At 46.5% G+C, this 26591-nt stretch overlaps 1 protein-coding gene across 1 annotated transcript in view; it reads left to right on the top strand.

The window, feature by feature from the left end:
* The first annotated feature begins 325 nt into the window (after positions 1-325).
* Positions 326-26591, top strand: part of Ebf2 (EBF transcription factor 2) — a 177177-nt gene continuing 150911 nt past the window's right edge. Inside the window, exons 1-6 of the mRNA XM_076853569.1 lie at positions 326-999; positions 3402-3558; positions 4522-4585; positions 4844-4899; positions 5379-5452; positions 12817-12885. Coding sequence (XP_076709684.1) covers positions 869-999; positions 3402-3558; positions 4522-4585; positions 4844-4899; positions 5379-5452; positions 12817-12885 — 551 coding nt within the window. The 5' untranslated portion in view covers positions 326-868. The remainder of the gene's footprint in view (positions 1000-3401; positions 3559-4521; positions 4586-4843; positions 4900-5378; positions 5453-12816; positions 12886-26591) is intronic.

The following is a 26591-nucleotide window of genomic DNA, read 5'->3' on the forward strand; positions in this document are numbered from 1 at the left end:
TCACAAAGGTTTCCCCCGCTCCCGCGGCCAGGCGGAGCCAGCGCGTCCCTAGGCCGTAGGACCCAGCTATCCTGCGTCAGTGCAGGGTTTGGGGGCCCCCATCCCGCTCACGCCACGCGCGCAGGGTTCGGGCGAGGACTCGGTGCCCACAGCTTTCTGTCCCCTTTCACCTCCCGGACTCCCGGCAACGCAGAGCGTGGTGCGCGCCGCCGGAGGACGTCGGCCTGGCTTGCCCGGCGCCGGCCAATCCCGAGCGTCCATGCAAATGAGGCTCCTTATTGGGCCGCGGCTCCGCCTCCGGCGGCCCGGGCAGTAGTAACCCATTCATGGGGCCGGCGCGCGGATGCAGCCCGGCTCAGCGGCTCTCGCAGCCACCGCCTCCTCTCGGCTCCGGGTCTTCCCCTTCCTTTTAAAACTGATCCTGTTGGGGATTTTTTTTTTTTTTCTAAATTGGAACCGTGGGGAGGAGCAGGGAGGGAGGACCTGGAGGAAGCAGAGAGATTAGGCAGCTATCAATCTCCTCCGGTTTCTCCCAGAACAGGTGATGCTTCTAAATTGTGACCACTTTGTGGAGGCAGCTCTGCAGTTGGAAGGATGCGAGCGACCTAGGGTGGAGGGCCTGAAGCGGCAGATCTGAACTTGCAGAGGATAAAAACCCAAACTTTTGACTACATCATTCCGAACCTCGCGCGTGAAGCAAAGGACTTTTTTTTTTTTTTTTTTCCAAGGCAGACCCAAACTTCGGCACTTGATCCCCCTTTCTTGGATTGCGTTGGAGGAGACGGTTTGCTTGCAGCGTCGAGAACGGTCAGGACTGTGTTTTTGTAAACTCATTTTTAAAGCGACAGTAAAGGATCAGACTTTTTAAATGTTTGGGATTCAAGATACGTTAGGAAGAGGACCAGCTCTGAAAGAGAAATCGCTGGGCGCGGAGATGGATTCGGTCAGGTCTTGGGTCCGGAATGTCGGTGTGGTGGACGCCAACGTCGCGGCTCAGAGGTAAGGAGACGACTGCACAATTATTATGCTCTCAAAGTCTCTTGCTCTAGGTGTCTCTCAGTGTGCCCCCTCCCCTGCTCCGCATCTCTTTCCTTTTCTCCGTACCCCCATCTGTCGTCCTGGCCCCATGCGCTGGCGCTTTCCCTGCGGTGAGCAAGTTGGTGCAGTCAGGGGGACACTTGCCCGGCAGCCAACACTGGGGTTTCTGAACTGCCCGGCCCATTTGTGTGTCTCCCCCCACTCCTTTCCCACAGCCCACTCTCTGAGACAAAATAAAAAATAAAAATAAAGCAGCATCCAACGCCTCGCATCTCGGCTCCCATTTCTGCCGAGCGCGTGAGGACCGGAGCCTGCTGTCACCACCGCGAGAGCAGAGACGACTTCCTGGCCACGACCAGGTTTCCCCCACGCCGCCTGCGAGCGCCTCTTCTCCCGCATCTCGGTGGTTCCGGGAGAACCGGAGCCCAGCGACCAGATGGTGGCGGCGGCGGAGGTGGAGAGAGGACGCGGCCGCTGCCCGGGAAGGCGAAGCGGCCGGGAGCTCTGGGAGGGGGTACCGGCAAGAGGGTCGCGGCTCAGAGAGTGTGCCAGATGCACGGGGTCGGGGAGAGAAGAAATGAAAAGAGAAAAGATGAAGGAAGAGCACTAGAAGGAGTCGCGGAAAAAGAAACAGGAAAGGACAGAGGATCCGCCGCCAGAAAGCGGCAGGGATCTTCGGCTTCCAGCTTTGCTCGACGCTGAAGTCGACTTCGTTTCTGAGCGCCCGCGAGCTGGGAGAGTCCACGCCGTGTCGCAGCGTCACCCCACGAACACCTTCCCGCCTTTCGGCCTCGTCACCCCTTCTGAGCTGGGATTTGCAGACCTTCACGTCCCGGTCGGAGAAAGGCCACCTTCTGGTTCCCCAAGAGCCCACGAACTTCTTCCACAACTTTCGTTCGTCAAGCCGCATCTGCGCTCCGGGCCTTCCTCCCTGAAGTCCTGACATCCCACGGAGAAGTTACCCCTTTCCCAGGCAGGCTACGCCTCCGGGTGTCCCGGGTAGAGCGAACCCGGCCACACTCTTGGAGGAGAGAAAGCAGAAGTCGCATCGCTTCGGGACGGGGCCCAGCAGCGATGTCCGCCCGCCCGCCCGCTGGAAGCCAGGACGCGCCAGCGCCCCTGGGGCAGACCGCGCACCGCGGCGGCAGCGACCTTCCGCAGCGGCCTGGGGACTAGCCGGGCTTCAAGCCGAGGGAAGGAAGGCAGCACCGCCGAGCCGGCTCTGCCGCGCATTTTCTGAGCCCGGCTGGGGAAGATGCCGTCCTCACTGCCCTTCCTTTCCGGAGTCAAATAGTTTGTTAAAGTTGGAACAGGCGGCCTGAGTTGGGGAAATTCTAGCCAAAACGTTACACCCTTCAAAAGAGTGAAAGTGCTTGCGCCTGGGACAGGAGGACCAGAGACCTCAGCGCCGCGGGGCAGCTCCCGCCATCTGTGCGCTCACCCGCCCCAACTTTTTAGTTAAAAGTGGGTCTGGTGGCCAGTTTAGCACTGGCCCTGACAGACAGACAGGGAGACGCGTGTTCACATCCGAGGCGCTCCGAGGATGCCTTCTGAGTCCCCCGACTTGGGTTTCACGGTCTGTGGCTTTGGCTGGCGCCACCGGGAAACGCAGCTTGTATCCGGATGGCCTGGGTCTAGGCGAGGATGCTCTCTGCCTCTTAACAGTCTGGCTTCTCCCCTCGCAGTAACCCAAGGGGCTGAGGTGTCCAATAACGCGACCTCCGCAGTGATCCGCGACCCGCAGGGCTGGTCGCCGGGATTCCGCGGTGCGACTGTTTGAGATGCAACTTTTCGGAAGAGCGAGGGAAGCAGAGGGGTGAGGCCTGTAGGAACTAGACCTGGGCTCTGGGCTTTCTACCCGCGCTTCAGAGTTCTCATCCACAGCCTTGTGCGTGAGGGCAGGTAATTCAGAGAAAGATGAAGTAAAGGAGCCACTTCTTCAGCTGCAAACAAGATGCTTAGTTCCCTTAACCCCGGGCCTCACCTTCGCGATCTGATCCAGCTGCCGGGGCCGCCTTGAGGGTGGCGTGGGGGGCAGTCTGGACCTCTTGTGGCAGCCAGAGTCTTTCGATTTCCACTGAAGGCCCAACAGTGAACAGCCTGGTAGTGGGACCCTGGGAGGTTGGACCACTGGGCGGTGGAAGCAGCCCCAGATACGGTACTGCCGTTTGACCTCACGGCCACTACTCCTCTAAGGAGTTTTTACTTCTTAATCGGAATTGATAAAAGACCTGACAGGTCCAGCAATCTGGACCTGGGATGGGGTCCCTTGCCTATCTGCAGCGGCGTTGCTTGGGCACATTAGTAACGGCTTGTCTTTTCTCTTTCTGTGTCCGGTGTCCCACCTGTCTCTTCCTGCGCAGTGGGGTCGCCCTGTCCCGTGCCCACTTTGAGAAGCAGCCTCCCTCTAACTTGAGGAAATCCAACTTCTTTCATTTCGTCCTGGCGCTCTACGACAGGCAGGGGCAGCCGGTGGAGATAGAGCGGACGGCTTTCGTGGACTTTGTGGAGAACGACAAAGTAAGAGGACCCCTGCCCCCGCCCCCCCGCCATGACTCCCTCCTTGCAGAGCTCTAAAGATTCCATCTGTCACTTGCGACACTTTTCCGCTCGCATCATCAAGGATGATAAATCGAGGCTTCTCACCCCCAGCCACTAAATCAGTAGATTTTCCCCCGCACCTCCTCCTGCCCCTACTCCCGCACCCTGCGGGGTGTAGAGCGCTGGCGGCTGGGTGAGCTGAACCTAGGGGTCCTTAGTAGCGCGCGATTGTAGAATGACCACCGAGCAAAAGCCCTTTGGACTAGACCATAGACTAGCCATACAAGGCTGCCGCTGCCCCCCTCTGGGTTATTTTCGTTATTTTCACCTGCAGGGTGGGTTGAATCAGTCCTATGGTGGAAACTCACAGCCCAGCCTTGACCAATCTCCCAGGCACGGAAGCCTTCTCTTCCACTCCCCAAGGCAGCACCTTGTTTGAACTCAAGTCCGGATTTGGGGACTGGATTTGATCTCAAATAGAGGGCAGTCAACCTAAACTGATATGTGACCAGAAGGAGATCTCTTGCCCTCTGTGGGCCTCAGTCTCCTCAGCTGTGCCACCTGAACTGTAAAGTTAAGTTCCTACTTGGACCTGGGAATCAGTTGGTCCCTGAGCTCTGGGCCTTGGTGCTGAGGTTTCAGGGGAGTAGGGCCTATTTCTGCCCTTTTAAATGATAGGTCGCTTCACCCTTCGGCTGAGAGAAGCCTCAGGGCTTCCTAAGGATAGATAGACCAGATGGGTTGGTGTTGGGTTATCTCCCCTGCCGCTGGGCAAGCCTTGGAGATAGTCAGCGGTAGGCAGGGGCTCTTGCCCTTTGACCCAGGGCTGGACAAGAGGGTTGTTCAAAGTGGTGGGAGGTGGTATAAGGAAGCACTCTTTCCTGTTTCCCTCATTTGGGGGGACTGAAATACCAGGGAATCGAATGCCTTCCATCTTTTCAGGAACAAGGCAATGAGAAGACCAACAATGGCACCCACTACAAGTTACAGCTCCTGTACAGCAATGGTGAGCATCCTATCGGCTGGCACCTGGTAGCCAGCAGAGTACCTAGCACATCTCACTTTCCTGGAAGGCATTGCCTAGATGACTGGCAGACAGATTTGGGAGCATAAGGCCGTGGGAGGTTTGCTTGGGACTGGGGATTAGAGGTCTTTGCCTCCTGGACAGCTCAGCCTGGGCCTCTACCCCAGGGCAGGGAAGGGTTTGGGTGTGGGAGAGCGGGCTCTGCAGACCTTGATCCTGCTGGTCTCCCGCTTCCTGTAGGTGTCCGCACGGAGCAGGACCTCTATGTCAGGCTCATCGACTCAGTCACCAAGCAGGTGAGCCAATGGGCCGCTTGGCTCCTATTCATCTGTCTCTGGCCCCCAACTCCCCAGCTTATCTCTGACTTCTACCCTCCTGCATGATTTCTTGGGTCAAACTTCAAACTTCCTTCCATACTACCTTGTCCACTCTGGGAACACTTCTTTTTCCCTCTCTCTCCAATGTCCTGTGTCTATCTGGTTTTGGAGATGCTGGGGGCAAGGGAAGGAGAGCAAAGGGATAAAGAGAGGACACAATTGGGAGATTCAGACCCCCAAACATTCCTTTTTGCAAAGAACTATGGGGCACACTTTTGTTATTTCTTCAGCTGAGGTAACAGGTAACTGCTCAGGTTCCCCTGTAGGCAGAAACTGCTAATGGGGTAGCAGGTAGTGAGAGGGTGAGAATTTTGTTCTTGTTCTAAAGTCCCCTCTTTGTTTGTATTTCTACCCGGCTGGCTACATGTCTTCCCTTCCTGTCCCTGCACAATTCTCAGCCTATAGCTTACGAGGGACAGAATAAGAATCCGGAGATGTGCCGAGTTCTTCTGACACACGAGGTGATGTGCAGGTAAGAGCCACCTTGTCCTCGGGGCTGGACTAGACAGACGGCTAACTTGCCTGGCTTCCTGGATTAACTTGTGGGAGAGAAGGCTCCCGGTGGACATGCCCGGGGCAGATTCTCTAGAACCCTCATCCCTTTTAAAGTCAGTTTTTGAGAGGAGAGCAAACCAGAAGATTCACGGTTCCAAATCCCTGGTGTTGCCGGAGTTTCCTGGGCCCAGTGGAAAGTGTCCGCTGTCCACCTTAGGCAGGACCGTTGCCAAAGGAGATGGGCCGCCCAAGCGGGGTTTGTGATGGACTTTGGGATTAGGACTTTCCCGCCTTGCCCGCTGGGGTGGATTTCCAGGCAGAGCCACTTGTGGAGTTACTGAGTCTAAACCCTGGAAAATCGCAGTCTGGGCTCGGGAACCACCAGAGTGCTGAGCCTCCCATTCCCCGGCTATTTTCCTGCACCTAGGCACCTGCTCCAAAGTGGCTTTCTTTCCTTGCATGAAGTCGCTTCTCTATCACTTCTCATTGAAGGTGTTTCTTAGGTCAGGAGGAGCTTAGAAAGACTGGTCCTGGTTCCCACCTGTGAATTGAGAGTCCCCCACCGCTGGGAGGTCTGGGGTCTAGAGCAACCTAGGATCCCGAGGTCACTTTGAGAAAGGCACACCGTCTGCTTGGGTTCCTACAATTTTCCCACCTACCTTTCAGAGACCGATATATTCCATTTTGAGTCCTGCACAATTTTTTTTTAATTAGAAGATAAAATTCATCCACACGCTCAATCATTCTACAAATGTTTTTTGAATCTTTTTTTTTTTTTGCCTAGTTTTTGCAGGTATATTGGGCTAGATGTTGAGGATCCCACTGCAAATAGAAAGGATATACAAAGGAAATTCTGGGAAGAACATGGTTATTTTATTTAAAAAATTTAGAACTCTATTCTTTACAGCATTTTCTCCCCTCCAAAATCTGATTGGAGGGAAAACCTCCATTCTCCCCCCTCAGCCTGCTCTTGCTTCAGTAAATGGTTCCTACCTCCAGACTTGCTAGGTTTGGGCAATCACAGGCCATCTGATTTAGTATGGACTATTTTATGGGCAGCTCCCTGAAGCCCCATCTCCCTCCTCAACCCAGTCAGAGAGAAATCATAACAATTGGACATGTTTGTTTTGGTTTTGACCAAGTATTAGAAAAACAAATTTGTTAAATACAAAGTTTGACTCTGTCTATCTGAGGGGGACTGAGGTTCCCTTACTGAATTGCTTGGTGAAGAGTTGGGTGATGAAGTAAGAAGATAGATATTCCATTATCCCAGGGCCCCTTCATAAATTTGTTCAGAAAGAAAATACAAATTCAAGATGTACTTGTATGCAATACTTTAATAGGCAGAATGCTATAATTTGGTTGGCAAGTCAAGAGGATTTTTATTCTTCTCTACACTTTTAAATGCCTTTGTCTGGAGCAAGATAACCTTAAAAGAAAAGAAAACAAAACCACCAAACTAACCCGTTGTCTAATGAATTATACCTATCCCTTTCCATAATACTCGCAACCCCCCCCCCAATCCAGCTGTAGTGGAGGCTGACATTTTTATTTTTAAGCCCAATCAAATCCTCCTCATTTTATGCTGTTTAAGTAGCAGCATCAATTTTTAAAGCCTCTGGTTTAGTCTGCATTAGTAACACAATATAAAAATTTAATGTACTGTAACTTCTCTGCATTGGAAACCAGGAGGGTGCTCTGCTATTTTCTTCCCAAACTAGAATTTAAAACAAATATTAATTATGGGCAAATAGATGATCCATTGGATGGGTCCTGTCTCGTGTGTGTGTGTGTGTGTGTGTGTGTGTGTGTGTGTGTGTGTGTGTTGGGCGAAGGTAAGTGAATGCAAGTATTAGATGAAAAGGGAAGTTTTCTTTCAATCTGTCAGAGCTAGCTGATTCTCAGGTATGGGAGCAAGTTCCTTCTCCCACAGTTTACGAGCTGGTTACAGCAGTCAACATTGGGGAGATGGATCAGATATCCTTGTTTCTCAATGATTATCGCACATACTTCATTTCATTTGCCCCATGTTATGCTGCATACCTGGGCATTTGCTGGAATGATTTTATGTCCCATAATCCTATAATCTTTAGTAAAATGTTTCTAAATTGGTGTTTAACTTTATTATTATTATTTAGGAGGAACAAGCAAAGGGACAAAAATAAATCTTGTTTAGAAATAACTTCTTCCTCCCCCTTCTCTGCTTTGCTTTTAGTTCATTTTGCCAATTATTAGCAAGGAGAAATCTAGTTGTTATGCTGCTGCCAGCCACCCCTGTGCCCTCAATGCTCAGAGGGTTAAAAGATATTATAATTTGAACAGAAGTCGTCTCAAGGCCTACAGCTGGCTAATAACAGAGTTGTATTGAGCGCTAGCAAACCCCACAGCTGTGACTTTTCGCCACAAGGCGCAGGCTAGACAGGGCCCTAATCAGATGGGCCAGCCGGGCAGTGGGGCCAGTGTCTTTATCGGCCAGATGGTGTGAATTTAGACACTTTTGTTATGCAATCGCAGGGAGGAGTTGGGGAGAAGAAAACAAAACAAAAGCCACCATGCTGTGCGCTTATTTGAGTTTGAAATTAGAGACAGATTTTTGAAAGTTGAGGGTTGAATTTTAAAAAACGATTTTGGAGAGGAGAGGGATATGTTAGCTTATCAAGAGCCAGAGTAGGGCTGACTGGGCACCCTCTGTCCAGGGTTGGGGTGCTTCTTATTTTCTTCCCTAGACATCTTTTTTTTTTTTTTTTTTTTTTTTTTTTTTTAATCTTTTTCTTTTTTCTCTTTCTGAAAAATGCAGGTGAGATTCGGTTTTGTGATAATTTTTTTTTTCATATTCTCCCACCTTCCATCCCCAGCTTGACTTATTCTTCCTCTTAACCTCTTCAAAGACACCATGTGGAGACCAGGAGGAGGAAAGGGGCCTGTAAGCAAATTGAGAGTGTTTCAAGTAGAAGGGTCTCCAAATGAGTACTAGAATAAAATAAAACAAGCCAAAAGAGACACAGAGAACCAGCTTTCATTTCATTCATTAGCAAAGAGGAGCCCCCCAACCCCTCTGGGGTAGTTGGAAACACAATTGCAACCTATCCCCAAGTTCAGTTTCCTCTTCTCCACTTGCTTCCTTCATTTATTTACTTATTTATTTACTTATTTTCCTATTTTACAGTCATTGTCAGTGAAAGGAAACACTTCTCAGGAACCTTGTGACTTGGAAGGTTGGAAAAGAACCTTAAGAGCCCTTTAACTAAAAGAGCTGAGCCCAAAGTTGGCCATTCTGGCTATGCCTCTAGAGCAAAGGGAAGGCAGGATTGAGTTTGTCATCTGTGTTAATTCAGGGACCCCAGATCCACATTGTTTGCAGAGTGTGGTTTCCTAAACATCATGGGTTCTCCTTGTCTCTCTGCTTGTGTTATTAATAATGCTGACCTGAGAACCGCATGTCATTTAAGGAACAAAATAAAGAACAAGTAAAACATATTAATGAGAACTTTTCTTAAAGAGAACAGGGCTTTGCTTTGGCTAACTTGGGAGTTTTAAGAGGGGATCCAATAGGGCAAATACAACGGATCCTATTACTTTTGTACTTTTTTTGGTGTGGTTCTGGGGACTGGGTATTTTTATGCTTTCACTATCATTGTAGTTCAATAGCCAAGTAACCATCTGTGTCATCTTTTTTTGTACTAAATATTAACACTAGCGATTATATTTAAATACGTTACTGTTGGAAAGTAGAGGATGGGGCTCCTCAAGTTTCCCTGCGTTCTCCCTTTGCGTATCATTTACTTCCCTGAATTGGTTCTCCACTTTGTATTTCGCTGGCACCAGGGTTACATTTTTATCTGTTTTTCTTTTCCGCCAGAGGAAATCCCCATGGAAAGCAGCTGAATTCAGCCGAGCAATTTTGCAAACTTACTTGGCCTCCTCAGAATCATTCCTGCCCAAACCCAACAGACGGGCACATTCTGACAGTGTGTGCTCGTGTAATTAAATTGTACCCGCATTGCACACATATTTGGGGTTAGGTTGACAAGCTGGTGATGTCAAAGGAGAGTCTGGCTTGAAGGCCTTTCGGTAACTAGCATGTATGGGTCTTTTGAAATCGTGTTGCTAAGAAAAGTGGTTTGCCTTGAGCTGCTAAGGTATACATTGACATAAGCAATGCTCCAGGATCCCGGAGGTGGGAGCCGGAAATGGGTGGGGGTTAGGAGGAGAGACAAGGGCTTTGGGGGGTGGGAGTGCAGCTGGCCAGCATTTTTATTGGTGTTAATCTTGGGATAGATTGAAATTTTAAAAGTTAAGACCTAATATAATTTCAAAGGCCAAATATTATTTCAGAAAGTCCCAATGGCAAACTCTGGTATTTAGGAAAGTCGAGACAAATTTTCTTTTACTTTCTACTAATTTGATTAAATTTCTTAAAACCTCATTGAGCCCATTTGCTGGAAATGTGTTAGCTTCCTTCAGGTGTGTTTTACTTTCTAAAGGTGGTAGAATTGTTCACTAACTAAATCACGCATCCCTGAATGAGAAAGATGTGCTCGAAAAGTTTTAAAATCTTGATTCGTTTATTTATGTTTGATTCTGTGGAGGATCAGAGAGGCTGGAAGTCCCAAAGAGAGCCACAAAGCAAGTCGGTGACTGGCCTGGGGCCGGCCTTTGGGTCCTGGCTGCCATAGGGCTCCCCATTTTTCCTTACCCCATCAGTTTCCAAGGGTGCTCAAGGAATTCCATAACCTCCTACACGTAAAGCTAGAAGGACTCTAGAGATACCTAATCCAACATTTTCATTTTCTTTCTTCATAAGCTCAGAGGGATTAGAGATCTGACTAAATTCATGCAACTGGTTAGTGAGGAGATAGATGCCAGAGCTCTGATTCCCAGGTCAGCAATTTTTCTACGGCACTACAACAACCCTAAGCTACAGAGGATCCAGCCTGGGAAAGGCAGCAGTCATGGGTACCCGGGTTATTGTTGACTTTAGACGTATTCTCCACCTGATTTGGGTGACCATGGTTTTCTTGTAAGCCACATTGAGGCTCCACCCTAAATCAACTACAGTTGATAGTGGATAATGCATCTGAAATGAGCCAATAGGTATTCTAAGGTCCGAGGCCCTAATAAGCTGTAGTTGCAGGTGGGCAGTGTGGCGTTCATTCCTTTCTCAGATTTGTCCCTGTATTTTGAGCAGGTACCTTTGGATTGGAGAATTTTGCTCCCTCTCAGGTCCTTTTGGGTACTTTCTTCTGTTCTAACTGCTTTGGGGGATCCTCTTCTCTCTTCCTCTCTCAACATTGATGGATCATCCAGGTCCCCAGCACTTTGCAAGGGGAAAGTGTTGGGAAATTGTTTTTAGGACTGGGACTGACATCTGGTCAAGTCCCATTTCTGTCCTGAACTTGATAAAAATTATTGGAGAGACTGTTCCCCGGCTCCCCACCTCATTTTCTTCTAATGTAGAAATGTCCACCAGAGTTCTGCTTTTCTTCCTTTGTCTTTGGGAAATGATGGAAATGAATGAATGAATAAATTCTTCACAAAGTTTACAAGTCATATATATAAATTATCTTTTTTTTACTTTTAATTATTTTATTTGTTCTAAGTAGTTATACATGACAGTAGAATGAATTTTGACATGTAATACATAAATAGAATGTAACCTTTCATTCTCCTGGTTGTATATTGAAGAGTTACACAGGTTGTGTAATTATATATGCACATAGGGTAATAATTCCAATTCATTATACTATAGTTCCTACTCCTATGTTCCCTCCCTTCCCTTCACTCCCTCTGTCTAGTCCAAAATACCTCTATTCACCCCCACTCCATTGTGAATTAGCCTCTGCATATCAGATAAAACATTCAGCCTTTGGTTCTTTGTGATTGACTTATTTTACATAGAATAATATTCTCCAGTTCCATCCACTTACTGGCAAATGCCATAATTTTATTCTTCTTTAAGGCCGAGCAATATTCTGTTAGGTATATATGCCACATTTTCTTTATCCATTCATCTGTTGAAGGACACCTGGGTTGGTACGATAGTGTAGCTACTGTGAGTAGAGCTGTTATGAACATGGTGTGGCTGCATCACTGTAGTATGCTGATTTTAAAGCCTTTGGGTATAGACTGAAGAGTGGGATAGCTGAGTCAAATTATGGTTCCATTATAAGTTTTCTGAGGAATTACCATACTGCTTTCCAGAGCCTTTGCCCCAATTTGCAATCCCAACAGCAATGTACATCCTCAGCAACATTTATCATCACTTGTGTTCTTGATAAGTGCCATTCCAACTGAAGTGAAATTCAATCTCAGTGATTTGCATTTCTCCAGTTGCTGGAGATGTTGAATATTTTTTTTCATATATTTGTTGATCAATTGTATTTCTTATTTTCTGAAATGTCTGTTCAGTTCCTTAGCCTGTTTATTGATTGGATGTGTGTGTGTGTGTGTGTGTGTGTGTGTGTGTGAGAGAGAGAGAGAGAGAGAGAGAGAGAGAGAGAGAGAGAGAGAGAGAGTTGTTTTTTTGAGTTCTTCATATAGCCTGGAGATTAATGCTCTATCTGAGGTGTGTGTGGTAAAGATTTTCTCCCATTTTGTAGGTTCTCCTCACATTATTGTTTCCTTTGCTGTAAAGAAGATTTTTGGTTTGATTGCAAAAAAAAAAAAAAAATTCTTCACAAAGTACACAACTTCTCCAGAGAAAGGTGCTATAATCAGTAAGATTTATGATCATCAAACAGCTGCTCATGGTCTATTTTTTTGGTGGGTGTGTGATACTGGGAACCAAACTTAGGGTCTCAAATATGCTAGGCAAGTGCTCTACCTCTGAGCTAATCCCCAGCCCTGCTTGTGGTTTATTTAATACATTTTTCTTCTTCTGCCTTCTCCAAATATTTATTGGGATAAAAAAGAACTAATATATGCAATCATAAAATCATTGAACACCAGCCTGGAAGAGGCCTTGGAGAACTTAAAATCTAACCATCCGTGGTTCAGTTACAAATACAGCTCTGGGGAGAGTTGTGATTTGTGGCGGATTAGCCAGCTCGTAAGTCCCAGAGTGAGAATATGTGAACGATTGTATTTTGAATATGTTTTTGGCTTCAGGTTCAGGTTCAAGTTTTTCTTTTCTTTTTTAATTTCTTTTGTTTTTTTTTTTTTTTGTTGTTTGTTTGTTTTTTAAATAAACCATGGTCACAAATTTTGCCCTCAAGCAGCTTCTAGCTTGGACACGTTCATTTTTTGGTGAACATTCTCACCTTTGTATGCTCAATGAACTATTTTTAAAAAAAAATATATAACAAGATTCTTTTACTCTCTTGTTTTCCTCCCCATCTACAGTCGATGTTGTGAAAAGAAAAGCTGTGGAAACCGAAACGAGACTCCCTCAGACCCTGTCATCATCGACAGGTAGGGGAACACCCAACTTGTAGATCACCTTTGGTTTCTTTCCTTCACGAGTCTCGACCCTGAGCCCCGGCCACTTGTGCTGTCCTGGAAGGCTGTGTTGGTGTTCTCTCCAAGGCATTTAGTTGGTATAATAGCAAGGGTGCAAGGGTGTCCTCTTGCTGGTTGGCTTCCTCCGGAAGGAGTCTTGACCTTCCTTTTAGAACACACATCTCTGGATCTCCGCCCGATTCCTTTCCAGGTGCAATGACTTCAGCCTAACGAGGAGTGTGTATGGTAAAGGAGGGGACAGGCTGCCATCTGTACTGGCAGGGTAGGGCCTCTGTCTGTTTTCTAAAAGAGGCAGTGCACCCCACATTAAGTGGCACCCTTTTCCATGCTTAGTGACCGCGGAGCTTGAAGCCCAGGCATTTAGACTTCAGTGTAGGGGCTTGTTTCAAGTGCTCTCTCGCACTGAGGAAGATTCTCTTCCACCACAGAGGACCACGTTCTGGGGTCTCTGATATTATCAGAGTGGGAAAGATTCTTTGGGACAAGATGCAAATTCACTGAGATGCGATTTAGGCATCCTCAGCTGTCTGTTTTTGTGATTGGAAACAGAACTCACAAACCAATGAAAAAAAAAATACCAAATTAACTTCCAGCAATCATGTAATTTTTAAGAAACCCCATATTCCCACCCCTAATTTTTTCTCTTTCGTTAAAAAACGGAATAATTCCCCATTGCTTCTTTCTTTGGGTTTTCATGTTTCTAGCCAGGTCCTGAAATGGATTGGAGAGACCACAGTCTCCAAAGTTGTTATTCCAATATTCCAATGAATTCTCAGTTGGGAGAATGGAACCTCTGGCGTTCTTCCCAGAAAGCCAGCTTGGTTTCTTCGTGAAAAGTATAGCATAGCTGTAGGAATTGAGGAAGCCTGGATTCTGGTCCTGTCCTAGCTTCTGACCTTGGACAAAACCCTCAGCATCTCTGTTCTGCAGCAGTGTAAGTAGTGACAGGCCCGAGGGTGCTGCTGGGAGGTGACCAAAATCTCAATGGCAGCTTTGCAGTGTTCGCTGATGCCTGAAAGAGGACAATAGGCAAATAGAAACTGTCGGATATGTATGGAGCTTTTGCCATTTGATGGAGCCGACTGGGGTTTCCTTGGGTATTTCTGGAAGTGCAGACAAGCTTAAGTATACAGACTTATAAGGACTGTTTGGGGTCATTGGTCTTTTACTTTATAGTTGAAAAAACTGAACCCAAGAGTGGTGGCACGACTTGCCCGCAGCAGCACAGCTGGTGGAGCAGAGCCGACGCTAGAACACAGCTGTGTTTACTGCTGGGCTCGTGACCCTCCATGGCCACAGCCTCCTTCTCACTCCCTGTCCTGCCTGATGAGTTGGATCTGCTGATAGCACATTGCATCGTTTCCTACTTCCCAGGATGTCCTTGGGATCCTCTGGGGGAGCTGGAGGGCGGCTGGAGGCTGGCCCTTTGCTTTCCAGCATGTAGAGTGAGCTTGTGGCTCTTCATCTAGTCTTTCCCACTCTCTCTAGCACTTCTCTCAAGAAGGTGCCCTAACCTCGTGACTGTTACATCTTTTCTTGTAATAAACACCCCATAAACCAGGTTTAGAAGTGTTTGCAAACCTGTAAGTGCTAGCCCGCACCTTACATCTTACGAGAGCACACAGCCTAATGATCTGTACTGAGCAGCAGGTCTTTATAGAACTACATGTCACCTGCATCCATGGAGACAGCTGGACATGCTTATGTTTTCCTCTGAGGCGATACACATGTTACACGCACCCAAGAAAGTGGTTCTTTGCATTTTTGGAGAGAAAAGATTTCATAGTAGGTGCTTTTATAGTGTGTGCTGGAATGCCTTCAATTCATCCAAGAAGGTGGAAACTGTATCTTGGCTGTGTTATGGAGTTTTATGTGACTGTGGCATTTATTTTTTACTGTTCTATGTACAATAAAACCACCCAGTGATGCCTCTGCATCACTTGAAATATGTGTTACTTCCGAAATGTTACCCGTCTACATGTGGAACATACGTACCAAAGGGTACCATAAACCGGCCAGGATTGGATTTTAAGAGAACTCATTTTATTATAAACCACACATTTGTTCACCTTCCTTATTGTCAGGCTTTTGTGTGGAGATATTGTTCCCTGACCAAAACCTTGTCTCACTGCTCCCGGATGTCTCTTGGGCATGCCTTCGCCTTCTCGCCTTCATTTTCAGAAGCAGAGGGGCAGGAAGTCAGGTTTCTGTGTGTGGGAGGGGTGCCTCGCATCACCCAGGGGTTTGGCTGAACTGTTCTTCTGGTCCCTGGGTTCAACATCTGCCACACGATCCCTCATGGAGCACCAAATGGGTGCAAAGTAGTCTATTTCAGATTTCCTCTGAGTAAATATAGAACGCTCTTCTTTGCCCTCGTTCCTATAATGTCAACTAATTATCTCCTCCCCCTTCTCACCCCACCTCACCAGATGCAGTTAATTTACACTGTCTCCTCACTTAACAGGCTTGCTCCATTCCGGCTCAAGGGAAGCCCGTCTATTCCCTTGGAATGGTGCATGTCTGTGGAGGAGGAGGAGAGGCTCAGGGGTGCTTCCCAAACTTTTCACCCCTAAGGATCCTTTTATTTCTGCCTTCGTGAACTTAGGGTCTTACAGGATTTTGCCTTCCAAACTGCAATGGATGAGTGTTAATGCAGCTATAATTCCCTTTTTTAAAAATTAATGGAAGACATATAACAAAATGGGAGGGAGGAAAAATCTCATCTCAGGTATGTCATTGACATCATCGACGGCCAGTCAGAATTTGATCAGAATGACAAAACCGGCATGGCTACGGCCACGTGAGAGACCTCAGCTTCAACACAGTCACGTGACTTTTCAGGAACCTGTATGACCATGTCTCTGCAGGTATCCAGGTTCCAATAGGCTGCATGAAACATTAAAGATAGCTTTTACCACCTTGTGGCACCTTGGTTGACAACCATTGATGTTTACCATAGGGGACTGACCTTCAGGGACGGAGTTCTCTGTGTCCCAAGACCTAGCCCCAAACTTGGAGTGTTTTTATTTCCCCCTGCTAAATGACACCTTGCCTGATTGCATGCTTTTGTCTCTTGGGCAACTCCATCCCTCTGCAATAGGCCAGGCCATGACAGAGCCCGGCAGCTATCCACAGTCCCCAGCAGTAGCCCCCTTCTATGTGAAACTGTGGGAAGGGGGCACAGGTAGGACTTGTTAATTTTTAGGGAAAAAAAAATCAAAAGTTCCTATCTAGGAAAAAAAATGCAAGGCAGATTGTGATGAAACAAACAGAAAAACCAACAAAACAATCCCTTGCGTGGTCTTTTGCCTAATCTTGCCGGTTAGACCTGTGAGGTGAATGGAAATGTAAAGGCTCAGACTGATTTCCACTGTGGTTTCAGAGGGGAGCTTGAACTCAAGTTGTCATGGGCTGAACTTTATTCATGTACAACTTTATTATTTTAGTTTTACTTTATTGTAATGCTGGGGATTGAACTCAGGCCTCATACATGCTAGGCAAGCACTCTACCCCTGAGCTGTACCCCAGCACCTGAGCTTTCTGAACACTCTCTGTTGGGTTGCTTCTTCTGAATGTCCATTGGGTCTCTGGTTCTCAGGATAACCTGGTGGTTCATAGAAAGGGGATTTTTTTGGATAATTTTTTATTGATTTTTTTAAAAAAGAAATGAAAGCGGAATGCACTCTAATTCTTATTACACATATTCAGCACAATTTTTCATATCTCTGGTTGTATATAGAGTATGTTGACACCAATTTGTGTCTTTATACATGTACTTTGGATAACGATGTCTTCTACATTCCACCATCCTTGCTAATCCCCTGTCCCCTCCCTTTCCCTCCTACCCCTCTTCCCTATCTAGAATTTATATATTTCTCCCACGCTCCCTCTCCCTACCCCACTATGAGTCAGCCTCCTTATATCAGAGAAAACATTCAGCATTTTTGTTTTGGGGATTGGCTAACTTCACTTGGCATTATCTTCTCCAGTGCCATCCATTTAACTGCAAGTGCCATGATTTTATTCTCTTTTATTGCTGAGTAAAATTCCATTGTGTATATATGCCACATTTTTTTAATCCATTCACCCACTGAAGGGCATCTAGGTTGGATCCACAATTTAGCTATTGTGAATTGTGCTGCTATAAACATTGATGTGGCTGTGTCCTGGTATGCCATTTTTAAGTCTTTTGGCTATAGACTGAGGAGAGGGATAGCTGGGTCAAATGGTGGTTCCATACCCAGATAGAAAGGGGATTCTAAAGAGTCTCTGGCATGAGAGAAGAAGGGTCACTATTATTCTGTCCTTCCAAAAGCCCCATAAAAGTCAGATGGTACAGAAGGCAAGATTTCCTCTTGAATCTTTGCGGGATGCCCCTGCCTATGGGAATCCTGGTAGGGCATTTTCCATAAAGTGGGCAGGCCCAATCTGTTTCTCACATACTAAATACCCCAGTCTTTGTCTTGGAACATTTGTCTCATATATTTCTGATTTCTTTTCCCGGGAGAACCATATTTAGTGTTGATGTATTTTGCTTATTTTCTTTTGCAAGAAGCCAAATGAACAACAGAGTGATCCTTGTTCAAAATGTTTTCTCAAAAATATCTGGAGTTTAATTGCCCATAACTTTTCCTGACTATTTCTTCCTTTAATTGTCAATTTTTAACAATTCTAGTAAATATGCATAACATCATTTTACCATCTTACTTATTTTTAAGTTTCATGTTAAGTTATATTCACATTGTTGTGCCGTGGTCACTACCATTCATTCATAGAACTCTTTATCTTGCAAAACGGAAACTATTACCCATTAAGCAACTCCGCATTACCTCCTTCCCACAGCCCCTGGCATCTGCCATTCTGTCTCTGAACCACATGTTAAGTGGCATCATATACTCTGTCCTTTTGTGACTGGCTTATTTCATGAGCATAATATCCTCAAAGTGTCTCCAAGTTGTAGCATGTGTCAGAATTTCCTTCCTGTTTAAGGCTGAGATACTATTTTGTTGTCTGTTCAGACCACATTTATTTTTTCATGCATTTATCCAGCGATGGACATCGAGGTTGTTTTGACCTATTGGTATTGGAAATGATGCTACTATGAAAATGGGTGTATAAATATGTTTTTGTTTCCCTACTTTTTATTCTTTTGGGGAACTACCTGGGAATAGAATAGCTGGATCATGTGATAATTCTATTCTCAACTTTTTGAGGAACCACCTCACTCTTTTCTGAAGTGGTTTGCAGCATTTTACATTCCTACCAACAGGCGCAAATCAGAGTTCCAATTTCTCTATATCATCACCCAGATTTGTTATTTTATGTAATTGATTTTTTGATGTAGCCATCCTAATGGGTGTGACTTTTTTTTTTTTTTTTTTTTTTTTAATGTTTTCCCCTGCCGTCATCTTGGTGGACACCTTTGCTGGCTGCTCTCAGCTGTGGTCCAGTCTTCTCTGGGCCCTTCCCTGCCACTTGGCATAGTCTTTTCCTACCTCTCTGGGTTTCACAGATTTCCTTGTTTTTTTTTAAAAGCACATGCCTGGTTCCTCTTTCTTGAGTGTATCACTGAACTCCAGTCAAGTGCTATTTGTGGGATGAGAACTTTTAGAAAATAACTGGGGGAGTAAAGCTCCAGAAGTTTGCATTGGTCCTGAATACTTGGAGTTTTTCTTTTTGTCAATTTATTAAGTGGATTCTTATTGGTCTATTCTTTTTTTTTAAAAATATTTATTCACAATACCGTTATTTAACTCATTTATTTTTATTTTATTTTATTTTATTTATTTTTATTTACTTATTTAGTTGTAGTTGGACCCAATACCTTTATTTCATTCACTTATTTTTATGTGGTGTTGAGGATTGAACCCAGGGCCCTGAGCATGCTAGGCAAGCACTCTACTGCTGAGGCACAATCCCAGCCATTCATTTATTTTTTACATAGTGCTGAGGATCGAATCCAGGGTCCCTCGTGTGCGAGACAAGCCCTCTACCGCTGAGCCACCACCCCAGCCCCCTTATTGGTCTATTCTTGATTTGTAGTATAGACTCTTCTTTAATCCCATTGTTCCTTTTATCACAGAGATGGATTTGGAGTCTGAGTTCTAGGTAGTTCTAGCTGGAACTGAGCCCTAGGCAGAGGTCTGCAAAGCCCAGCATGTTCCTGCGTCCTAGGCCATGAGCCAGTTCTCAGGCTGTGGCCACTCCCTCCTTTTTCTCAGGTATGGCAAGCCAGATGTATTGGTAGTGTGACCTTCCTCCAATAATAAACATTTATCTAATATTTAATTGGCACCTGTTGTGTGCTGGGCATTGTGCTTAGCAATTGTGCTAATTAAATAGCCTTCTTAATTACTCTTCAATGGTTGATCAAAATCCCAATTTTATAGGGAGGGAAAAAATAGTGTTAAGGAATTAGGTAACTGTAACTCAGCCCAGGTCACTTAGCCAATTTCAGTAGTGAAACTGGAATTTAGTCAATGGGTAGATGTTACAGAGAGAAAGATGTTGTTATGACAAAGGGAAAAACTTTCTAGAATTCAGAATTCTTGAAGGTGGAAAGGCCTGGCCAAGCCTGGTATGTAAGAACCTCTGGTGGGCAGGGCTTGGTGGTACATGCCTATACTCAGTGATTCAGGAGGCTGAGGCAGGAGGATCACAAGTTTGAGGCCAGCCTCAGGACTTAGTGAGTCTCTAAACAACTTAGTGAGATCCTGTCTCAACATAACATAATAATAATAATTTAAAAAAAGATTTGGGGGTATAGCTCAGTGGTAAAACCCTCCTGGTTTAATTCCCTGTTTGAAAAAACACTCTTGGTGGGGTCAGTGGAGAGAGGATCTGTTTTTCAGGATACGGTGTATATTGCCGGCTCTGGAGTGTCACTTCACTCTGAAACTGAGTAAGTCCCATTCAACTGTGTGACAGGTTTGGTGGAATATCAGTAGCTGTCTAATGTTACAGAGGTCCGAGCCTCAGTTTCCCTGTCTGTAAAATGAAGTGCTTTGGATTGATAGGTGACCTTTATGTCACCTTCCAGCTTTAGTCTCTGTGATTCTAGCTGTGGGGCTGGGTTTGGGTGTCAGGCATACTAACTGTCATCCTTGCTGATCAATAATTTGTAGACGCCATTACTACCTGTGCCTCTTCTGCCCAGGCTCCGTACCCATCTCCGAGACGGGTAGAACCCAGTGTTCTGTAAAAAAATTTAAAAAGCCTGGCCCTGGGTTTTTTGTTTGTTTGTTTGTTTACTTTTTTTTTTTTAATGAAAATTCCATTCCCTCAGGGAGGGTTTAGACTTTCTTACTAAAAAAGTCCTTTACTGGATGACAACCCGAGCCAAGGAGAAATAGGAAACAAAATTTCCTTTGAGGAAGGGACTGTCCTCACGATTAACTAGGTGGTGCTGCAAAGTTTGATGCTCCTTTCTGCAGCTGTGTTAGTGGTTTTTTTTGGGGGGGGGCGGGTACGGGGTGCCAGGCTGGAACCCAGGCCTTGTGCTTGCTAGGCAAGCACTCTACCGCTGAGCTACACTCCTTTTCCTGGAATAATTTTAAGGATCATGCTTGTTGTTGGTGACCCGTCTCCTTAGACTTGCGGAGCTTCGGGGGTTGGTGCTCACTAACTTAACAGCCTACACCTGGGTTCAGGTCCTCTCTCTTTCCCTCAGTCATTGCTTGTTCGTTCAGTTATTAAGTGAGTATTTACGAATTCCTGGCAGTGAGTACATCAGGGAATATAAGAGCGTTGTCCCTACTGTCTTGGAGCCTACAGCTCAAATAACCACGCAGATAAATATCACTGCCAACTGAAACGTGCTCTGAGGGCGAGTGGCTGGCAGACAGGCTCCAATATTCTAGGTTCACCTTTTTCTTTTTTTTCCCCTCCACAAATGCCCTGGACCATTACATCAATCTCTAGTACCTGCTCTCCTCTCACTTTGTACTTTCCATTTCTATCTGGGATACCCACAACAAACCCTCCGCCAAGGTAAATCCCATTCTTTTTTTTCCAGACCCAGGTTAGGGTTCCTCCTCGTCACAGATATCAATTCTTGTGGCCAAAGTATCTTCGCTTAACATTTATCACATATACTCGCTCCTGTTTGGATGTATGGATATTATTACCTTTTTACCATTTGTGTTTGCTTTACATTCCCAGCGACATTATAATTCTTAGATACCAGACACCATATGTCATTTAAAATTTGACTCCAAGACTGATGAGCTGGGCGATGGTGTTAAGAATACTGCCTTTCCCCTTGAGTGGTTGGATTGAAATACATCAACATATGTAAGTTGCCGACATGGTGCATAACAGAAAAAAAAATGCTTTTAAAAAAAGCGATAGCAATTATTATCCCTGCATCTCCCACGATGTCGATACAATGGCGTGGATATTATAGCACTCTGTGAATATTAGTTGGCAGATTAATCTCAGACTGCCAAGCATCAGAGAGTTTGGGTGACTGAGTCCTCTGCCAGGACATATAGGAATTTTCCTGTAAGTGTTTGTATTTGACAGCTGCTTAGCAATCTTGCCTCCAGGGGCAGATAGGTTAAAAAGAAAAAAAAAAAAAAAAACGGTGCCAAGAACAGATTCCTAGGGTTGTGAAGCAGAATGAACCCTTATGTGTTCAGGAAATGTTCACGGAGGACCTGGGACATCATGGACTTTGCAGGGTGCTCTGAGGGACGATCAGCTTGACCACACAGGAAGCTCTTAGGTGCAGACACATCATGGTGCGGGGTGCTATGCACAGAGTGCTATGAGAGGCAGAGACGAAAGCTCTGGAAGATCCCAAGGGTGGCGGTGACATCCACCCTGGCAGAGGTGGGTGGTGTGATGGGTGGAGCTTGGTTGCGCAGCTGGGCCGAAGGGCATCCTAGGAGGAATGTGTGCAGGGAAGGGCAAGTGCAAGGAAGGGATTTCCCTAAATCTGCCCTCAGTTTAGAGGTACATGGACGAGTGTGAAGAGGTAGGAGAGCTTGGAAAGATTATTTGGGACCAGATTTGGGGGTCTTCCTATGCCCAGGCAAACATGTTTTGACGTTATTTTTATTGGCAGTGGAAGACAGAAAGGCTGTTGTGTAGTGCAGTTTCATGCTCAGGCCGACATTTGGGAAGGGTAACTTTGAGGATGGATTGGAAAAGGGAATGGAGGTGAGGAATCTATTATTAGAAAGTTCGTTCCCCCCGCCCCCCCCAACTACTCTGGTTTCAGTCTCTGGAGGTGAAAGGTCATTTTCTCACTTCTCCACATCCCTACTCCCCCCCCACCCACCCCGGGCACCACCACCCTCTCTGAGGTTTTGCTGATGTTGCCACTTGTCGCCACGAGTCTGCGTCCCCTTTGTTCCCTCGGAGGCTCAGATCCTTTGCAAAGAGCTGCTGTTATGCCATCTGGCAATCCGTGAATTTTTCAGTAGCCTGGATGTCTGTGAGAAAGCAGAGATTCTGAGGCCAGCATCCAAACCATTGGTAAATAATTCTCCAGAAAAAGGGGAAAAGACTGGAGGCAGAGAGACCAAACTGGGTTCCCCATAACCAGCCCTTTCATTCCAAGGGCTTGTCTAAGTTGCCTGCACCAATTTCCAGGGAAACTCAAAGGGCCCCCTGGATGTAGGGGCACTCAGAACAGATAATAGTCTGCTCTGGTGTTCAGCTTCTTCCCTCTAAAACTGTGTGATGTGATCAAACAGCAGATTTCTCAGGCTGTGGATGAGTCAAGGTGAATAGAAGAATCGAGGTCTGAAATTGTGCTGTGCCACAAAGAAGAGACGCATTTGTCAGAGAAGAGACACACATTTGTTTCTAGAGGAGAAGTCTCTTCCCAAATGCATCTATCTGGCTCTGGGGAAACAAAAGCCCTGGAGCTTGGGAAAGATTATAGATTAACCTAAGGAGGACCTTCCAGAACTTTCTGAGATAGATATATATATATCTTTTTTTTTTTTTTTTTTACTTGGGTAATGGGGCTGAATCAGTTCTTTTTGGTTTATTTTTGACCCAGCCAAGAGACAAATAGGCCAAATGGTTGGGAAATGAGACGCATATCCCAAGGAGGTGAGAAGGAGTTACCCACGTGACTTGCAGATTTAGGACTCAACCCACCAGGACTTGAAAGATTGTTTGTTGATCAAAATCTTGCAAGAATTACTCTTTCTTGCTGTGCTCTTCACATTGACCTAGAGTTGCCATTGGATGGAATCTCATCAGAAAGTAGTTGAGTGACAGGAGACTCAGGGCCTGTTGGGCAGCCGACCCGACTCAGGAGGAGTCAGGATTTCAGCCTCCGGGCCAGGCTGTTAAATGTTTGACCTTCAGGAAGTTTTTGTTCTAAACCCACCATTTCCAGGAAAGGAAAACTATCCTGGTCCCCTCAAGACTACCAGGGAGCCAGAGCTGGTGAGAAATGCTATAGCTGCTTCCATTAACAAGAGGTTTTGGGAAAGAAAGAAGGAAGAAATTCATAATCCCACTGATATGACGGAGGGATGGAGGGATTTTTAAGGCCCATGAGAAACCAGAGCTTTCTCAAAAGATAACTCATAAGATGTTGATGAGAGTAGGGCTTGGCACTGAACATCTGTGTGCTGCTACCCAGAGGGCCACGGTACCTCGGAATGCCGGTCCCTCCCATGAAGCCCGAGTGGCTCTCTGTGAAGGCAGGCGGTGAGCTTTTTGTGTGTGATCATGCAGGACGCTTTCCTGATGACCTTAAAGCTGTGCCCACATCTCACGTTAGCTACGTATGAGGACCATCATCCCACATTTCAGAGGACAAAACCCAGTTGGAGATCAGCTATTTCAGAGACCGTGTAGCAATTCACACTCTCAACTGGGAATCAGAGACCAGGTCTCAGGCTCCCAGGACAAAACCCGAGGTGGTCCCCACAGCAGAGGCACAGAACAGCGAGGCTCCTGTACATGCTGTGGCCGAGTCACCAAGACTCCAACTGGACTCAGGGTTCGGAGGACTCTTCAGCCTCCAGACGTGTGCCAGGGGTCAGGCTGCTGGCGTTTTATTTCACTAGCGTCAGTACTTTTGGGTGAAGCCTGTTTCTTCTGTGTAAAAGGCATTTTGTTACTTCAGAAGAAATAAGAATGCATAGGACATGACTGAGGACAGGCAGGCTGAGGAATTGAGGGGACTGGCATCAGAACCTCTGCCATTCTCTCATTCATTCATTTTCCCCCCTCTCATAAAATCTAGAGTGGTCAGATTCAGCAAATAAAAATTCAGTTTGCCCATTTATTTTAATATCAAATAAATATGACACTCTTTTTTTTTTTTTTTTTTTTTTTTGTGGTGCTGGGGATTGAACCCAGGGCCTTGTGCATGGGAGGCCAACACTCTGCCAACTGAGCTATATCTTCAGCCCCTGACAGTTTTTTAGTGTAAGTATATCCCAGTTAAGTAAATAAACCATCATTTTTCCGTATTAGTCTGTTCCAGGCAATGTTAGAGATAGACTTAGGCTGAGAAATGATTCTTTATGTATTTGAAATTCAGAGTGAACAGGGCATTCCTGTACTTGGTCTGACAACCCTATCTGATCCCGTTTATTCGTGGAAGAACAGAAAGTCACACCTGGCCCACCCCACCAGAGGGGCAGGAGTGATTCAAGACCCTGACTGGCCCCAGAGTCGTGTGCTAGGATTCTTCCTGTTGGCGAGCCTTTGTGGGGCTCACCTCTTTGCCTCTGGTCCACATGGAGGTTGACTGACACTTAGAGATCCACTTAAAAGGCCAATAGGCAAGCAGAAAGCAGATGGGAGTCCTGGGCATCTTCCCCTTGTCAGTTTCTCCTTCCAGACCCCCCTCCCCACCCCCAGGCTCCGTCTCTTCCCTCCTGGTTTGTCACCTCTCGGTGCCTTGGTCTCATGCTCTGTCTAGACCCTGCTTTATGGACTTGTCACCTCCCCTGGAATGCTTTTGCTTAGTGTCCCCTGTCTATGTCCAGCTCTCTCGCATTCTGACCTCCCTAAAAGCCTTTGTTCGTTGTCCCCGAAGTCTCCCTCTTCAGGGCTCCCAACATGTGGGATTGTTTAGGCTCCAGTGATAAATGGCACAGAGTTAAAGGTGCAGGAGAAGCTCCACTCTCCCTGCTTGGCTGTGGCTGATGTTTGAGCAAGAGCCAGACTTGACTTGGACCTCAGGCCAGCAGCCCACTTGCTGCTTGCCCATGTAAACGAGTGGCCAGCACGTGTTATCATCCAGATGTGGAGCCACAGGGGGCAGGGCAGCCACCCGTTAGACCCAGACCTGCCTAGTTCAGTGACCTAACAGCAATCACCAAAATCTAACTAGGAGTATTTGATGTCAGGTAGATTTAATCCACGTAGACAAAGGGATGGATTGCAGGTTTTTAAATTTCCCTCCTCTTCCTCCTCCTCTTTCTCCTTCATTCCTCTTCCCTGTTGCTTCCTGCCCTCTGTTTTAGGGTCTCCCTGGCTTTCTCCCCATTGCCTTGCATTTCTGGTGCAAGGTCTAACCTGAGTTCCTACTCGGGACACTTAGAAACATTTCCTTCAGCAACTTGCACCCAGATGCCTTCTTCTGATTCCTCCTTTCTGCCATCCATTCCCGGTCAAGGAATGAAAAGCCAGCTTCGCTGTAGGTGTTCCCTTTAGAACTCCAGGTTGGTGCTTTTCACTGAGTAGCCTCCATTGGGCTTGTAAATTGCACTGGATCAGTGAGCCCATAATGAGACCTCCAAACCCAAACAGTGGAAGTCTGCTGGGACTTTATTGTTCATAAAGCCTCTTCCCTGGGGAGGGATAGAGTCATTAGGTGTGCACTGTGTTTAATATTTGGTCATCACAGGAAGCAATAATTTCCTATTTTTATGGTGGCTTTGAAGTTTTTAAAGCAATTGTCTAACTCCCATCAGTGATCCTGGGAGCAAAGGAAGTAGATGTTGAGGAAAGACTCTGTGGTTTTGGTCGGCGTGTATCTTCTTCCCATCTTTCCCACTGTCTGCCTGACCAGCACTCTCCTGATGGTGGCATCTGCCTACCCACAGGTCTGCCCTGTCCTCTGAGCTCTGATCCTTTCCTGTAGGTGGTACTGTTCCTTTCTCTAGGGAAGGTATAACTGTGGGCGAATAGGACCTGTTGGGGAACCCTGCCCTGCTCTTAAAATATTCCTTGTCATAGGTAAGAAGGTGCTCCAACTTTTAAAAAATTGGTGCCACCCTCAGAGCAGCACCCCTCCCCCCACTTCTGGAGCCATGTTGAAGCAGGTGGCTTTGAGTATGATGCCCATTCTCAAGATGTCCAGCTGGCTCCAGTGTTAAAAGAAGCCCCAAGTAAAGTAAAGGGTCTCCCTGCCTCATGAGGACCGAGACGGTTTTGGCCTGGGAACTTCTAAACCAGAGCCTGGACACCATAGTAAGCCCAAGCACCTGGAGCACGTGGAGAAGGCGCTGCCAGTGAAGTGGTGTGTGATCTCCAGCAGTCACACCAGGCAGACCCGGGAGGCTGGGACCCAGGCAGGTGCTGCCGAGGGCACAGCTCCCCACCGCATCTGTAAAGGGCCAGAACCTGCAGGTGACCCTGCAGGTCACAGGGGTGATGGTCCTGGAGGCTGGTTCACTCTGAGAAGGGATCTGTGGCTCCGTGGAATTGGGACTCCATGGTGTGATCCTGGGGAC

The sequence above is a fragment of the Callospermophilus lateralis genome, chromosome 4 (assembly GCF_048772815.1).
Source record: "Callospermophilus lateralis isolate mCalLat2 chromosome 4, mCalLat2.hap1, whole genome shotgun sequence".
NCBI lineage: Eukaryota > Metazoa > Chordata > Mammalia > Rodentia > Sciuridae > Callospermophilus > Callospermophilus lateralis.